This window comes from Carassius gibelio, chromosome B10 (assembly GCF_023724105.1).
Source record: "Carassius gibelio isolate Cgi1373 ecotype wild population from Czech Republic chromosome B10, carGib1.2-hapl.c, whole genome shotgun sequence".
Classification (NCBI taxonomy): Eukaryota; Metazoa; Chordata; class Actinopteri; order Cypriniformes; family Cyprinidae; genus Carassius; species Carassius gibelio.
In genome coordinates, this window is record NC_068405.1 from 18611988 (window position 1) to 18629241 (window position 17254).

A 17254-nucleotide genomic window follows, 5' to 3' on the forward strand; every position below is an offset into this window, starting at 1 on the left:
TACATAAATGCTTCCTTTGATTACAAAAAACAATCCTGTAATCAGTATAAAACAGTGACATCTACAGTTCAAACCAAAGCACAGGCCAAACAGCACAAATGATTAACTCAGAAATTATTTTTAATTAAATCCACATCACAAAAAAATTAGAGGTGTAATTAGAGGTGAATAATTCAGATGCTGCTGTTTCTTACCACATAACAGAAAGGGGAGGATATTTTGAGCATTAAAACAATGACTGTAACAGGCTGACATACCAGGTTCTATTAGGACTACAATACTTAAGCTTTGGAAATGGAAAAATACACTAAAACGCAAGCACAGACAAACCACTCGACTTAATACAGACATGAAAATAATTTGCACAGGACATCTGAAAACATATACAAGACTCTAACGTATGAACTAGATGCATTAGTTTTCTTTATAGTTTTGAGGGGGAAAAAGGAAACTAGAACCTTTCTATTAGCTCGACCTCAAAAATGCAGATTTCCGTTCAGAGACTGATAAACTCATTTTAGTCTGTATTAAAACTACTGTGATGACAGATTCATTACTTCAGTATTTACTCGACACACAGATGTTACAATCTTATATTCTGACTTGGATTCACACACTTATAAAGATGCTACTACAGAAGAACAGACAGTGATGAGGGTGTTGCAACTGAACCACGTGACCTAAATGAAAACGAGAACCTGACAGTCCAAACTGAAGTCAAAAATGCAATGCAAACTTAAATAAGCAGGTAAAAATCATAAGAGCTTTAAAACAATCATGCTTCAAGCGATGAAAATGCAATCAGGGCCGCATGGGCCACTAAAGTGGAACGTGAGACCGCCTCACGCCGCCCCCTACTGGAGCTCTCGCCTAATCGCAGGCCCTTTGCTGGAATGAGCTCATCCGCAGCATGTGTGACTTCACACAAACACTACAAGCTGACACTCTCTCGCTCACACACGTACACCCAGCGTGCTTCCTCTTCATCCAAGCTCTTAATCAACCCCCAAATCAGCTAAGCTGGTTTCAACCCCCTCCAATCATGTCTATCTCACCCTCAGAAGTAAGCAGTTATCTATGCACGCTGCATTGTACGGGGAAAATCCTCATTTCTTTCTTGTAAAATGCCTTGATGTGTCACGCCTCTCTTTTTTTTTTTTTGTCGGTTTGACAAAAGGCTTGTAGTATTTCTCCTCTTAATATTCATCCTCTCTGTGTGACAATTTCTTCATCTCCTCCCAACTTTTACAGTGGAGGATGATTGGTTTGTACAGCGGTAGGTCAGTTCTGCGCTTCAGCCTACTTTAGCCCAGATCAGGAACGCTGGGATGTCCCGGACAGGTACGTTGCGTGTGAGAGCTTTGACTCGCAGATTACGATCATCCGTGAGCAAGACCACCTCCCTGCGTAACCTCACCGGCCCATCTGGAGAACACAAAACATGATGAAGAAACAAACTCATCTAGGGCTGCAAAACGATTAATCGCATTCAAAATAAAAGTTCATGTTTAAATACATACTATGTGTGTGTACTGTGTATATTTATTATGTATATGTAAATACACACACATACATGTTTAAACTTTTATTTTAACTATTTCTTTAAAACATAGCGATCATACAGTCAGATGCTGTCAAACTGAAAATGGATTTATAATTCAAAACACATTCATGCACAAATGCAAAAGTGTGTCCTGTTTGAATTGCCGCTAACAAGTAAAAGTAAGTGAACTGACTTCTCTCAGCAGGCATGAAGTCCTTGGCTTTGTCCTGACAGTAGTGCAGACAGCAGGACAGGATGACATCATCGTTGTTGCCCTGGGGAGACAGAAAGTCGCATAATGAGTGGGCGGCTTTAAAATAGAGCTTAAAGTCTCGTGTGCATTTCTGAACTTCTCAAGTGATTTTTCACACTAGAGTTGCTGGTTGATGTGAAAGCCATTTTCCGAACTTGGATGCGCACCATAGAACCGTGTCGGAGCCTTACGTTCCCTGAAGATCATCGTTAGACTAATCATCTGCAGTCTGTTGCGTTACTTATGAGAGTCTAAAGACAGATGATTTTAAAAGCGTTATTAAGGTAATTATAAAGATATTAAGGTCATATTAATGCAGTCCTTAATACCAATATTTAAGTATTTAATGTTGTAGAAGTAAACCACTTGTGATAACAAACAGCTGCCTTGAACGATGAAAGACAAACTTACAGTGGTTCAGATCCAAATATGTATCAAATCATCTAGAAATCATATTTGATCAAATAAATTTACTCATTTGTAAGTCACTTTGGATAAAAGTGTCTGCTAAATGTAAATGTAAGTAAAACAACATGAAAAGAAACTTGCAACAGAGAGAGGAACAGAATGAGAGTGTGAACTACATATGAACCAGCACACATTTTTAGCACCACCATTCTTATGGAAACACGTACCTTTTGTCCAGAAGTATCTTCACTGCGAAAGGCAATGGACTCCAGTGTGTTTCCTCTGCTGGTGAGCGCTCTGATGCAGGGATCTCTAGATTCAAATGCTTTCTCCAGAAACATGACCGCTGATCTGGCTCTCTCCTGCACCTGTCGGGCATGGGCACCGTTACCGACCCCCTCACGACTGTCCTGCCCTTTAGCCAGACCATCCAACTCTGTGATCACTGTCATAAGGACACAGAAACATGAAACATAAGAGTGAAACATCTGTGTGTATTTTAATCATCAAAGAGGGTCTCACCAATAAGAGGCAGAACCAGGATGTACGTCCCACAGGCCAGAAGCTTCCTCAGGCCGTCCAGATGATCTATGAAGCCGTTTGTGTCCGGGACCAGATAGAACGGCCTGATCTCAATCTCCAGCTGTCCACCCGTCTGCAGAACAGCCTGGAGGACAGAAACGGACACTTGCTCAGCTCTATATCATTAGCTTGAAATATTCTGCTGTAAGAATCATTAAATGTTTAAAGTAGACAAGGGGTACAGATAAAGATGGCATCTGGAGGATACCTGTATCTTGTCCCGCCGTTTCTGCTGCTGCGCCAGCTTGTGTGTGAGAGCATGGCGCCGTGCCCTCAGCTCTCTGATATCATCCTCGCTTCCGTCTCCTTCCATCTCTCCATCGATCTCCCCTTCCGAAGCAGAGAGAGACGATTCCTCCACAATGACATCATCCTCCTGAGAAGTAGACATGCCCTGTTAACCACACTCTCTGAGTTACTGGAAAAAGAATCGTCTCAGATTTGAGGAAAAGCAAAATACATCCCGGTAATGAGAGATTCGCTGTACCTGTTCTTGCGTTTGTGCCGTTTTCTCCGTGTTTACACTGGGTAAAGGAGGTGTAGCCATGGAAATGTACTTTCCTCCCTTAAAAGCCAGCAGTGGTTCTTCCTGCCCGCACAGAGCTTCCAGGAAGTACTTCAGCACGGTCACTCTCTTACAGTCCGCTGCTATAGCCTACACATAAAAACAATCATTCAGATCTGAGATAACTACAGCAGTTAAGTTGATTTATTAGAGAACACGTTTAATATTATAAAATACAAATTAATTGGACTTAACTCAGCCTAATTCAGTTCTGTGTGATTTCTATGAATGATCTGAATAAGAACGACACCACATATCCGCTCTCATTAATTAGTAAATGATGAAAAAGTCTGCTAATTGATTTAATAAATCAAATTAAGATTTTAACTAAAGTCATTTAGTGTCAAGTGCCGTTATGTACCGAAGCTTTGTAAACAAAATGAATGGTTTAAAAACGTAAATACATAAAAGTGCAGAGAGTTATGTTATGAATTTTTTCTTCTTTCACCTGCGCCGTCATTACTATGCAACGGGTTGAACAGCTGCTGGCTTGATGACGCAAGTGAAGCACGGTTCGGACCCTTATAAAATAATATGAATGCAGTCCAGCGGGGGGAGGGGGAGCAATCGAACTCTGGTTCGGACCAGGCAAGTGAACCAAGAGTGAAAGCACTCTTACACTGAATGGACCAAAAAAATATAAAATAAAATCTATAATACACTTACTAATTATAGCAGCTTGGATTAAAAAAGCTTAAAAAAATAAAAAGGCAAAAAAATAAACAGCAAATAAATAGTCTATTTTAATCTACCGAGAGCCCTTATATTATCCACCAAACCGGCAAAAATAGACTGGACTATAAACATTAATATTAATATTAATAATAATAAATAAAAGAAAAAGGTAAATTGTAGTAAACTGGAAATTAAAATAAACAGACTAATTTATTCAACTAAATATAGACAGAATAAAATAAAAAAACATTTTGGAAATTTTGAATAAAACAAAAGACCTACAAATAAAAAAATAATAAGATAACAATAAATTGAAATTACAAATTAACTAATTAATCTATTGACAGTCATAAATTTGATATATTCTTCACTTAGCAGGTGATCATGGACTGATTGAATAATATACACACACACACAAACACACACATTATATTACATTATATATTAATTTTGAAAACACAATCCATAGGTGAGTACAATACTGACTGCATCAGTTCCTTGGTCTATATAGCAAGCTTCCTGTGGGGCAGCGAGCAGCGGGACAAAGCCAGAGAGCATTTTGTCCTCCTCCAGCTGTAGGACTCGGAGTTCCTCATCTCCTTCTCCATCTACATCAGCTTTATAGAGCAGAACCTCACCGTGATACACACGGGCCAGAGAGTTGCACAGATCTGCAAGACACTGCCACACGTCTGGAGCCCCCCTAGAAAACAAAGTACCACATCAACCACAGCTCAGATTCAAATCAACACCGCCCTGAGCCCTGACTCACTGAATACAGCAGGGGGGAGGGTTCCACTTGTCTGGGTGGCCGAGCATCCAATCGGACCAGACCTTCATGCTGGGCAGCAGCTCTCTGAGGTCGGGAGGGAAGACAGACACCCGCACCATCCCCTCCTCATCATCCATTTCATCAAACTCCCCCAGCTCTTCTGCTGGGATAGGCTCTGGCAGAGACAAAAAAGAAGCAAACAATTAGACAAATCTGCATAGAAGTCACAAATACAGAGAGTAGCTTTATGCTGTCTATGTAGGCAGCACACTAGTGAAACAGACACTTTTGACTCACCAGCAGGTGTTTCTTTTAGTAGTTCAGTGCACCGTTGGACAAGGAGACCAAACATAGCTAAACCAAGAGATATGGTCTGCTCCTCTAAAACAGACCGAGTTTCACCTTGCCCTTCAGCTACGAGAAAGAGAGATTTAGAGACACAGCAAAGTAAGAAGCAAGAGAGATTCTATTCAATGGACCGTCAGGATCTACGGCCACTGATAATGTTGAATCTTTACCTCTGATCTGCGCATAATGGATGGTGAACATGTTAATAGTGATGATTTGCAGCATGCGTGTGCTCCCGAGGGGGGAGGGGCTGTGCTGGAGGAGGGCCCGAAACTCCTGCAACACTCGACTCGCTACAGCAGGAAAACTCTCCATCCTGAGGACCAATCACAACAATTATGCAAATTAGTACAACATATTCCCAATAATAATTATTTTCTGTGTTAATTATCAGCCTGTCATGTTTTGTTTTATTTATTAAATGCCATATCACCATCAAAGTCTATTTCCATGGCAGCTCAAAGTAGAAATTAACAATCATAGTTTTTAAAAAATTTAGGGGTGTGTGATATTGAAAAAGAAAAGAGATCTCAATATTTTGGGGGATTTTCTCAATAATGATAATTAGACGATATTTTGCGTTATTGTGCTGATATCTGACTGCTGGGGGCAACTGCAGATTTTGATATTCTTCATATTCTGTGTGGTCCGTTCAGTTACAAATGCATAATGGTTTGATATTTTAAACATGAAACATTGAATACTGCTATTTGGAATTATTAAAAAATTTAAAGATACTTTAAATGTGAAGTTAAAACCGCCAGTAGGTGGCAGCAAGCCACTGTTAAGGGAGTCATTGCAATTTAACAGAATCATTTAAATGGTGGATTCATTCAGGAATGAAACATAGCCATGTTGTTTAGAGACGCAAAACCGTGCTTTGGCTGTGTTTAGAATTATTTTTTGTTCGTGAAGTTTCATTAATTTGAATGAATTATTAAACACTTTATGTATTTAAAATATACTTAATACACATTTTTAATAGTACATTTTTTAAGTGGTTTTAATGAATGATGCGATGTCAAAATTATAACAGACACTTTTCGCCCTCTGCAGCTCTAATACAGTATAAAAAATATAAAAAATTGAATTTTGATATTTGGTAGAAAATCCTCCCAGAACAAGTCTTTTTTTAACATTAATTACACCTCTGAGTAACACATTTGCCAAATATAATTGAAGCTTTTATTCCAATATGTTTTTAGTTATAGTGCTGTAAATTGAATAGTTCTGATCCAAAAGCATTCCTTTCAGGAGCCGTTGCTTACTATACATAATCTAGGACCTCTTCTAAAATCAGCCCTCAAAATTCACAATATGATTAGACTAGATAATAACTTTCGGTCCCACTTTATATTAGGTGGCCTAAGCTACTATGTACTTGCATAAAATAACGTACTTAGGTTAGGGACAGGTTTGGTAGTATGGGTAGGCTTAAGGTTGGGTTAAGGTGTTAGGGATGGGTCAACAGTAGGGCTGGGCGATAAATTGATATAAATTTCCGAAATAAACGATAACATGAGTTCGATAATGTTCCATATATTATTTATGAGGCAACGGCGGAACGAAAAAACGCTAGTCATTTGAAGCGTGCTGTATAGACCGTTTATCCGGTCGGATCAAAGTTTAAATGTCGGCATGGCGTGAGCTACACTAGAACAGATGCGTAAAGCTGCACTCACATCAGCAGCGACTTTTGCCTCTCCTCCATCTTTCTGTCACTGCTGAGCTGAGAGGAGAAAGACCACACAAGCTCTGTCTTATTTCCTATAGGCTGTCACTCCCCTTCGCCAACGCCAGCTGTCGTTCATATCGCAGGAAATCGCCGACTTTCCAATGAAATGAATGGGATTATGTCGCTTGTAGTGTGATAAACAGTGCAGAAATGTTGGTATTCGTGTCAAATTGTATTATATTATTAATGTTGACGTACTGAAGGTGGAGTAATGGAATATAATTACATTACTTTTTGTGATTAAGCTATAGTGTTTGTGTTTATACTAAATTTATTTAGACTACTGTTTTTCATACAAATACCTAGAAGCTATATTACATTTTTCCAGTGGTATTGGGGTGTTATATTTGTGGTTTTAACTGATTATCAAGATCTAAATGTATGCTACTATGGAATACCAATGGTTAAAAAAAAAAAAAAAATACACACACCTCAAACAGTCAGAATAATTACATTTCACCATATAAAGATGAGATTGCTACAAAATGTACAGGTATTGCTGAATTACTAAATCTACACCTGCATCCTAATTCGAGCTACAATTAAATGTGTATACATGTGTAGACAGAAAAAAAAGTTATATTCTTATCAGGCAACACAAACCTGTTTCTAGAGTTGAAACAATATTACTCATTAGCACATGCAGAACTAAGATTTTTTTTTCTAAAAACAAAGTGTTTGTCATGTTCTGATCATAAAGAATAGTATAAAACTACAATTAACAGTCTGTTTTTTTTTTTTTTACAACTTTCACATTGGAGCAAAAATAGGCCTTTAAGTCCTTTTTTTTTAAGAAATATATATATTTTTTTACATTTATTGTGATAATTATCGCATACCGCCCAACAGTGTAATTATAAATGTAATTACCGACGTAATTACATGCAGGTATTTTTTAAAGGGGTTGTTGATTCACTTTTTTAACGTTAGTTAGTGTGTAATGTTGCTGTTTGAGCATAAACAATATCTGCAAAGATATTGACAAAAGACAAAATGGATGTTTACACCAAATCTGTTGACATTAAGACTTACCCTACTTTAGTGAAGAGCTTTCCGTGAGCATGCAGGAAACTCAAAATAAACCTCTTGTTAAGCTGTAAAGAAAATGACAGAAAAATGTAAGGTAAAGAGTAATTCAACTCTTTAGCTAAAATTATTGTAATTATAGCGACCGTTCATCAAAGTAAAAAATAGCTCATGTTTTCCCCCTCAAACCAATAGCTCCATAGGTGTGCACAGTCACCAAGACTCAACACACAAACAAAACAATCAGAAAATTGACAAACTCTCCAAAGGATGAGCACCTTGTTTAGCTGATAAACCTAAAGCGCTCTCATTTAATTAAATCAGTGTACTGCCTGAAGCAGCGGGCTCAGATCAACCTGCTCACCCTTACAAAAGACGAATGGTGGGGTGGAACAGATCAACTTTCTTAAAGTGTAAGTGTGCATTTGTTGCTGACGTGGGCAAATATCCAAGGTTACCAAAATGATGGGTGCATCACGGCACAATGATGCCCTTTCCTGCCACTGATGGGTGACTCATAGTCAGCCTCTTCCTGTGCAACTCATAAACAAGTCAACGTGACCTCTTTGGCTCTCCTAATGTGCACGGGTGTTTGTATGTGTCATATGTGTGCCTGTTTGTGCCCGCTTCTTGAAACATTTGTGAAAACATTTGCGTGGCTCAGAGGAATATTTCTTGCCTTAAGTGCAACAGGCACTTAAAATTACAATCAATTAAAATGTTATGTTTTTTGATGGATGTTGTTTATATATATATATAAAAAAAAGTTACAAAAAAATTGTTATCAGATGTATCAGCAATGGTTGCATTTTATTTAGTCATTTCTCTGAAGCAAAGCTCTGAAACGAATTTAACTGTGAGCAGAGCAAATGACATATGTTTAAAAAAGCACTCACATCACTGGGACTCAGAGTTCCCAGCTCTCCATCCTGCTCAGAGTCTTTGCCCGACTCACTGCCTGTCGGACGAGAAGTGCCTGGATGCCCGGTGGGACGTATCCAGATCTCCACTCGGCTGGCGTCCTCACCACGACGCCCACCTACATGACCTCGGGGACTACGGGTACCTCCATCTTCCTGCTTCCGTCTACGTTCAATCTGGTCAGCCTTGGTTAGGGAGAAGAACAAATATAAACAAACACTGAGAATACTGACATTTTTCAGCTGCACAACCAATATTGTTTAATATTTACCAAAGCTGGATTATTCTTTTTGAGGAGCAGCATTAAAGTGCATACCTTGCGCTTGGCTTCCTCAAACAGAGTCATCAGACTTTCCTTGGCTGTGAGGATTGGGTTACTGGCGGCTAGACTACGCATGTAATAGTAGACAGCATCCAGCTTTCGCTTCTAAATAAGAGATGAGGGGAGAAAGAACTTATTTAACTTTAATTGTCATCATATAAGCCAATATCAAACAAGCAACTCATTATAGACCTCAACTTCATGATTAATATTTTGAATATCAGTGCAAGTAACCAGTCTTAACATTTTTAAATGTGTATATATAATATATAAGGCTGTCAAATGATTAAAATTTTTAATCAAATTCATCTGAATTTTCAGTGGATTAATCAGGATTAATCACTATTTGCAATTACACCTGAATCCTAACCATTTTTTTCTGAAATGCATACCAAAAGATAAATAAAAGGACACAGATACATAATTTTCATGTATTGATTCATCAATATGTGGTTCTTTTTTTCTGAATTTCAAAAGTTTAACATTTACTTAGATCAAATTTACCTGAGCACTATATCAAACCATGCCATTTAACTACAGATAGTGTAAGAGTTTTAGGTGAACCAGTGGTTAAATATAGCCACATATCTATGAAATTATGCATAGAGAAACTCGAAAGAATGAACTCAGAAACACAAACATGCGCCCTCTGCACTCTGGGCATTATTGTTTTTGGGAGGTGTTCATTTGCTCTGCCACAATACTTTAGGATCTATATTTTCATGATCTGAAGGCTTCAAGTGCCAGTAAAAACAAGTAAAAATGCATATGCTTTTCCAAACAGCTATAATTTTCACTGCATTGCATGTAGGCGTTCTGCGCATGCGCAGTGTGAAACACAGGACGCTATAACAGGAAGAAGCTCCAGCGTATCAACTACCAAAGTCGTCTCTGTTTATAGAGCTTGGCATGAATGTATTTGAGAGTACCTGGGGTAAAACCTTAAGCTCCTTCTGTGTTTTCGCCGCGGCGCTCGCCGCTGTTTTTTACTATCTTGAGAATTCAGAGATCGACGAGACTTTCCTGACCTGAATAATTTCTCACACTGCGCATGCGTGAAATGCGTTAAAAAATTTGACGTAATTAACGACAAACAACTAATTAACGTCATTTACGCACTATTTTTGACAGCCATAATAATATATAAATATGTATATATAAAATGTAAATGTTTCTAACCCTAAATCTAATAGAAATTATGTTATGCTGAATTCTCACCGTATATACTGCTAGCAGGGCCAGCTGATTGTAGGGTCTTCCATTTTTTGGAGCAATCTGCTGAGCTTTTAGATACCAACTGCATGTGAGAAAAAAAAAATTAACACTAAAATACAAAAACGTATATGATTTCTTAGTTTGTCATTGGTAAATTGATGAAAAAGATATTCATGCTGTGCCAATTCATTTATACACATGATATAAACAAAAGCACATGTATGTACACTGAAATAGCATACTATAATATAAAATACACCTTTTCTGTTTAATGTGGCTATGACAGAATTACCTGCGTGCCTTTCCGTAGTTAGCAGAGTCACTAGCCTGTTCACGGTATCGTGCGATATCCCCCTGACAGATCATGCAGCGCTGGGCACTGATCAGAGCATACTTCACCTGCATCAAGGTAAAGTTGGATTCACACTTGTTGAATGTGTTCAACAATAGCAGAACTAACTGTCAAGGGCCTGTTACAACTAAATCTTTAAAACATGAAAAACACTACAATGAGAAGTTGTTTAAAGGGCTTAGTTGCTGCTGGGCACATGGGTTAATTTATCACAATAGTCCAAAAAAACACAAGGAGCATACCGTCTTGCGCAGAGGTCTTGCTCGTATAGCCATACAGTCCATATAGTCCTCCAGCTTGAACTGAAAAACAGTCTGCAACTTCTGTAGCAGCGAATCAAAAAAGAATACCCCCTAGGGAAGAAGAAGAAAAAAACACGTTGCTTTTTAACATCCTGTCACAAATTGTTTATATTACAGAACAATGCTATATAAAATAAAAATAAAAAATTGTTCACAATTTTATTCTTCCATAAAGACCAGTGAATATTTAAACAATTTAATATGTAAAGCCAAAGCACATTTTGTAAGTCACTCTGAATAAGAGCATCTAAACCAAACTACCATTCAAATGTTTACATTTGGTAAGACTGTTAAAATGTTTTTAAAAGAAATTATGTTCCAGCTGCATTTATTTGATTAAATTGTGGTAAAACAGTAATATTGTAAAATATAATTTGTTTATAATTTAAAAACTACTGTTTTCTATTTTAATTACATTTTATATTAAAATGTAATTTACTCCCGTGATGGAAAGCTGAATTTTAAGGAGCTATTATCTGAAACTGTGGCATTTTCTTCTGATTTTTTTTTTTTGAAGATGTATTTGAAATATATAGTGTTCCTGTGGCTCAAGTGGTAGAGCATTGCATTAGCAGCACAAGGTTGTGGGCTCAATTCCCAGGGAACACGTTAGGTAAAAAATGTTAGCTTGAATTCACTGCAAGTCGCTTTAGCATCTGCTAAATGCATACATTTTTATTTAATGCATATATTTGGAACATTATAAAATGTGTTTACCCAATTTACTTTATACTCCCTTAATAAAAACAATTAGACAATGACAAGGACATTCATAAGAAGGATATAGACCACACAGTGAATATCTACCTCTTCCAGTATGGTCATGAGCATGATTTTTATCTGTGGGGCTGCGTCTGATGTCTGGTCCTTCAGTAGCTGCCTAAACCTCTCTATCACCTGGTAAAACACATTCTTCCACAGAGCCTGATCCAGGTTTTGAGTGTCTGAGAACTCAATGTCTGTCAAAATCACCCGTTCATACAATGTCAGGAGTTCAGCTCTGCATAAACAACAGAAGAAACAGAAATATGTTAAAGAACAAGTTCAACCAAGTTCATAATTACTAACTGTAGAGTCTAATACAACAAATCTTTCCCATGCAAAACGTTCAAAATTTAATACACACCTCAGCTGGGCCATCCTTTCCAATCCCTCCTGGCTCAGTCGTTCCCGGGACAGCAGGTTACTGAGTTGGAGTTCCTGACTGTCAGCCAGCCGAAGCAACTTTCCCAGCTCTCCTCTGGTCTGCACCTCTGCGTCTTCTGGAGTGAGACCAGATCCAGCTGGAGAGGGATAACCTGGCCCACCTTGCCCGTAGGGTCCATAAAAAGGTGGCATAGAGGTGGGATACATCCCACTGGAGCCAGGAATTTGGTAGGGAATGTGATATGGGTAAGGATAGCGTGGTGGGGTGTTTGGGGAATTGGCCGGTAGCGGATAGCAGTAGGGATTGTCAGAATTCTGGAATTTGTAATAAGCCATGGCAGCGGCTTGCTGGTTTTGAAAAAACTCACCCTGTCGGACAGGAGGACTTCCTGTTGTCTCATCATCAGTGTCCAGAAAGTTCAGTGGCCCACATACACCCTGCTGCAAGTACAAGGCCTGCTGGAGAGATGCATGCTGGGATTGTTGGCTTGACACCAGTGCTGGTTTCTTATCCGGGTTATTTGGGTCCCAAAGGCGTCTTGTCCCTCCTCCACGGCCACCTCTTCCTCGGCCAAGACCCATTCCTCCTCTCATTGTTCTAAGCTGAGGCCCTGGCTCTGGGGTCAAAGTTAGATCAGTGTGGGCAGGAAGCACCAGGATGCCCCTCCCACGACCTCTAGGTTTTTTTTGGCTTGCTTGATCCTCGCTTGAATTCTTTTCCAAAGAAACTCTCAAAATTCCTCCTCGACCACTAGAAACAGGCACTCTTTGCCCTCTTCTGCCCCCTTCAGGACCTTTGTGGGTGCTCTTGGCTTCGTCAGCAACTCTGCCTCTTCTATCTTCTCTCTCCCACACCTCATTTTCCTCCAGTGAATCTGTCGAAGACAATGTCCGTGCCATCCGTCTCCTCGGGCGCCCCTGGCTCCTTCGGATGAACTCCTTCTGTCCAGCAGTATTCTCTGCAGTGCGTGCCGCCAACTGCTGACCCTCCCCTCTAAGTCTCTCAGCTTCAGCCAGACCATCCATACTGGTCCCACTACTGGCCGAACTCGTGCTGTAGGTGCGGTGTCGAGGACGCCGGATGTCTGACTGAGAGTATCGCTTTGAGGCAGAGTTGACTCTGTTTGAATCGGTTCTCTCAGATGGTTTTCCTTTCTCTTTTGGCCTGTTCCCTTGTTGTTTTTCATGGTTTACATTCTGGTCACGGCTCACCTCTTTTACGCCAACATTTCTCTGCTTTATTCCTTCAGCCTGATCTGCTTCTGAGCCTTTTCCTCCTCCTTCCTCTTGCTCTTTCTTGGCAAAGCCCTGGTTGTTACCTTTTTCCCTTCCTGCTCTGGATTTCCCATTACCCTTCTCCTTTTTTTTGTCTTCTCCAGCCACTTCATTCCCTCCACTCGCTTGGCTTCTTCGCCCTTCCCCACTAGGTTTTCTCCTGTTTGTAACACCCTGCCCAGCTCCATCTTTGATTTCCTCAGACTCTAAATGGAGATTGCTGACTTTTCCTGTGATACTCTCAACACTATTTTCATTTCTGTTTGCAGAACTGTCTACAGTTCCCTTTGACTCTTCCTTTTTCCTGCCATCTTTCCCTCGCCTGTTTCTACGCTTCTCCTCTTTCTCACACTTAATAATCGTTTCAGCAGATTTCCTACTCAGTTCTTCCTCCTCCTCTCTCCTTTGATCCCCATCTAATTCTTTGCTCACCCCCGTCTCTTTGTGTACCTGAGACCTTCGTCCCCCTGGCTGATATATCTCACGGTCAGGTTTACGCATCTTTTGTGAATGCTTCTGTGATTTGGGTGTCCTAGCACTTTCAATGCTTTTAACAGCATTTCCATCTACAAGTTGGTGGCTATTATTGCCTACATGTCCTTTAGTGTTATGATTTGCTTCAGGCTGGCTGTGATCATTTGGAAACTCTCCAGTGCTTACATGAGAGCTTCCAGGACTGGTAGGTGAGCCGTCAAGCATTTTGGTGTCATTACCAAAAACACAATCATCCGGTGAGTGCACGGGGTCTGACCCAGCTCCTTCTGCACTGTTCTTATGTCTGCGTGGATGGCCGGCACCAGGTTTGTACCACTGCAAGTCTGGACGTTTGCTATCTCGTTCCCGGTGCTTCTTACCCTCCTCTCGCAATTCTAAGAAAAATATGACAAAAATTTTATTGACTGAAGAGTACAATAGGACTGTTTATAGACTGCCAACAACAAGATTCACAACAATATTTTCATTACTTTTCTTGAAATCACACTTTTAAATTTAGACTAGCTCTAGGTTGTCCTTGTCCAAGAATGTGAGAAATCGCAAATGAGAATCATTTAAACTGCTTTGTGATAATTACAACACTAAAATGAAATCATTTCTACAAATTATTTCCTAAAAGTAAATAAATGGCTACAAACACGCATTGTACGAAAACTGGGCCAAGCAAGTTTGAGAAACTGATTTACAGTCCTTACAAGCACTTCTTTATAAATGAAGCTCCTGGTTCCTGAAAGTATAAAAGCAAATCTTGATTTCTCAGTTCTTTTTTCTTATTTGAAAGGCATCCTGAGGCCACCTAGTGGGCCCCTGCACACAGGCTGAGAAATGCTGCTTTAGGGAAATGTCAATACATTTTAGGAAATGGGTGTTATTTGTACTACTTTATTAAAGATAGAAATATATCACAACTTACAATGCTTTTGTTGATTGAACATTCAAGACCAAATTCCTGTTGCTACGGCATGGGTTGAAAATAACCTGTTGCATGTGCATTGTAACAAGCCAACCCAACAATATAAGTTGACTACAAGCACATAGAAAGCGATAATCAAGTTACGAAAGTTAAAGAGCTGGCGTTGGATAGCAGCTTACTTATAAAATCTTCCTTTAAAATAAATATCTCATTCAAGTTGCCGCCTTCAATAACCAGTAACAGTTAGCATTACAATTACTTCTTTATACAAATAAAAAGCGTATTATAATTTTGAATACGTTGCAGAAATATACGCAAGAGATGTTATATGCTTTCAAAACAAGCGCCGTTCAACCCACATGAGCGACGACTGTTGTTGACTGTTATGCTAGCTAGCTATTAGCAAACTGAACCCCAACTTTAACGTAACATGTCAAAATAAGGCTTGTCTTCGACTACTACCTTCCTTACATAGTTATAAACATTTAGAGAGCTCCTAACCTCTCATACTGTCGCCGTCTGTGGTGAAATTCGACGCTTCTGCTCGAAGCTCCGCGGCTGAAATTCGTACTCTTTCCAGCTCGTCCGCCATTTTCGTTGAAACCAAACACAAACACACGGCGGCTTGGTAGGGCCAAAACGCCATTAAGCCAAAACGCGTTCACAAATACCGTCATAACGCGGGGTATAACAACAGGGCAATGAAACAAAAACAAAAAAGGATCAAAAGAACCGCAGTATAACACACACACGCACGCACGCGTGCTCACGCAAAAGATTATTAAAATAAAACAACAAATGAAAACTATAATATTTTTTTAACGGATAGTTAACCCAACCCAAACATTTCTGTCATAATTTATTCACCTTCAACTTCAAGTTTTTTCATACCTGTAAAAGTTTATTTCTTCCATTGAGCATAAAATAAGTTGTTTAAATAATGTGAGTAACCGAACAATTTACGATAACCATGCATCGACTTCCATAGTGTGGAAGAAATTAGACGAAGTCAGTGGCTACTTTTGTTCATACACGTTTGAATCAACCCTTTGATGAATTAAAAAATTAACCATACTTTTTTTTTTCTTGATTAACTCAAATATTTATCGTAATTGCAGAATTATTTTTGAAAACATTTATGAATACTGAAATACTGAAAAAGAAATACTTATTAAATGTGATTTTAATGATTTCTAATAATCATATATTACATTCAATGAGAAATATAACACTTTTTTCATATAGCCTACGTAATTATTATGCATTTTTTTTAAATAAATAAATTGACATTTATATTTATATTTTCACATCATAAAAATTAATATGGGTGTATAATTGTTATTATTATTATTATTATCATCTTTTTGTTTTGCAAATTACAAGATGGAATAGCTGCTAAAATTGCTCTCAGACTCACTTTAATTAGCCTGCTCTCTCTCTCTCTCTGAGAGACCTTACAGCCTGAGCAAAATGACTTCTGTTTATACTAATTACATGAACTGCCAGTATATGGTGCATTAATTTGAGTGTCTGTGAGGAAAAATTCAACTCCAAACTAGCGTGACACCGGATGGATTTACATTTTTTAGGTTTGGTTTTCACTTGAAAGAGACTGGACCATTAACAGCTCCGGCATCATAAATCAGTTTACAGTAACGGGAAGCACATCACAACCAGCTATAATTTGGATTAGAAATCAAGTCTTTATGGCAAATTATTGAAATTAATGAAATCTCTCCCTGTCAGCCATCACCCACTACATCTCTCTCTTTCTCGCTCTCAAGGGATGACAGGGTTCAGTGAAAACAGAGAGGTGGGTACTGTGAGTCATCCTTGTGAGTCATGTGCTTTGTGTCATGTGTGTATGTGTCTCTAATGGGAAAAGTGAGGAAGTTTCATGGCAATTAAAGAGCCGAAATGGAAAGAACGCACTGAACATGCAAAAAATACAAAATTAATAGAGCATTACAGCCCTCTGTGGTAAAAAAGAAAAAGAAAAAAAAAGACCTATTTAGATCAACGTGTTCGGCATTTTGACTAATGTAAAGTGCAGTTTCACTGAATGGCCACAGGTGTCAGTGTTGTTATATTTTCAAGAGCAACCTCAAGGACGTGCATTAGAAATTTCTCTGCATAGTTTTTTATTTCACTTCCGCTTGACTAGAATATGCATGTATTACATATATGAAATCTTGAAATGTATTACACTCTTAAAAAAACGTATATGGAGGAGGTTTGGAAATTAAAAAACTTGTTGAGACAAAGAAAAAGCCACAAAGTCTAAGCAGCTTCGATCAAATGTGATTCAAGGGGTCAGTTTTCCATAATTTTACTAAGTAAGATTTCTAAGAATCACACGACAGTTCTGCACATGCATGTATCAGTAATACCAACACCAGTTTACTC

General features: G+C 38.8%; 1 protein-coding gene across 2 annotated transcripts; it reads right to left on the minus strand.

Annotated features, from left to right (window-relative positions):
* Positions 1-102: 102 nt before the first annotated feature.
* On the minus strand, positions 103-15511 carry LOC127966498 (telomerase-binding protein EST1A). Of its 2 annotated transcripts, none has more exons than XM_052567519.1 (19): positions 15350-15511; positions 12146-14309; positions 11827-12019; positions 10960-11070; positions 10658-10764; positions 10369-10447; positions 9145-9255; positions 8804-9013; positions 7914-7975; positions 5317-5462; positions 5096-5212; positions 4799-4973; positions 4513-4729; positions 3274-3441; positions 2995-3162; positions 2727-2871; positions 2432-2649; positions 1737-1818; positions 103-1425 (listed from the first exon to the last, which is right to left on the minus strand). In XM_052567519.1, the coding sequence occupies exons 1-19, from the start codon at positions 15492-15494 to the stop codon at positions 1295-1297; spliced, it is 4749 nt and encodes a 1582-aa protein (XP_052423479.1). In that variant the 5' UTR covers positions 15495-15511; the 3' UTR covers positions 103-1294. The 2 variants fall into 2 exon arrangements, with proteins under 2 accessions (XP_052423479.1, XP_052423477.1); XM_052567517.1 differs by having other exon boundaries at positions 2995-3180.
* Positions 15512-17254: the final 1743 nt, after the last annotated feature.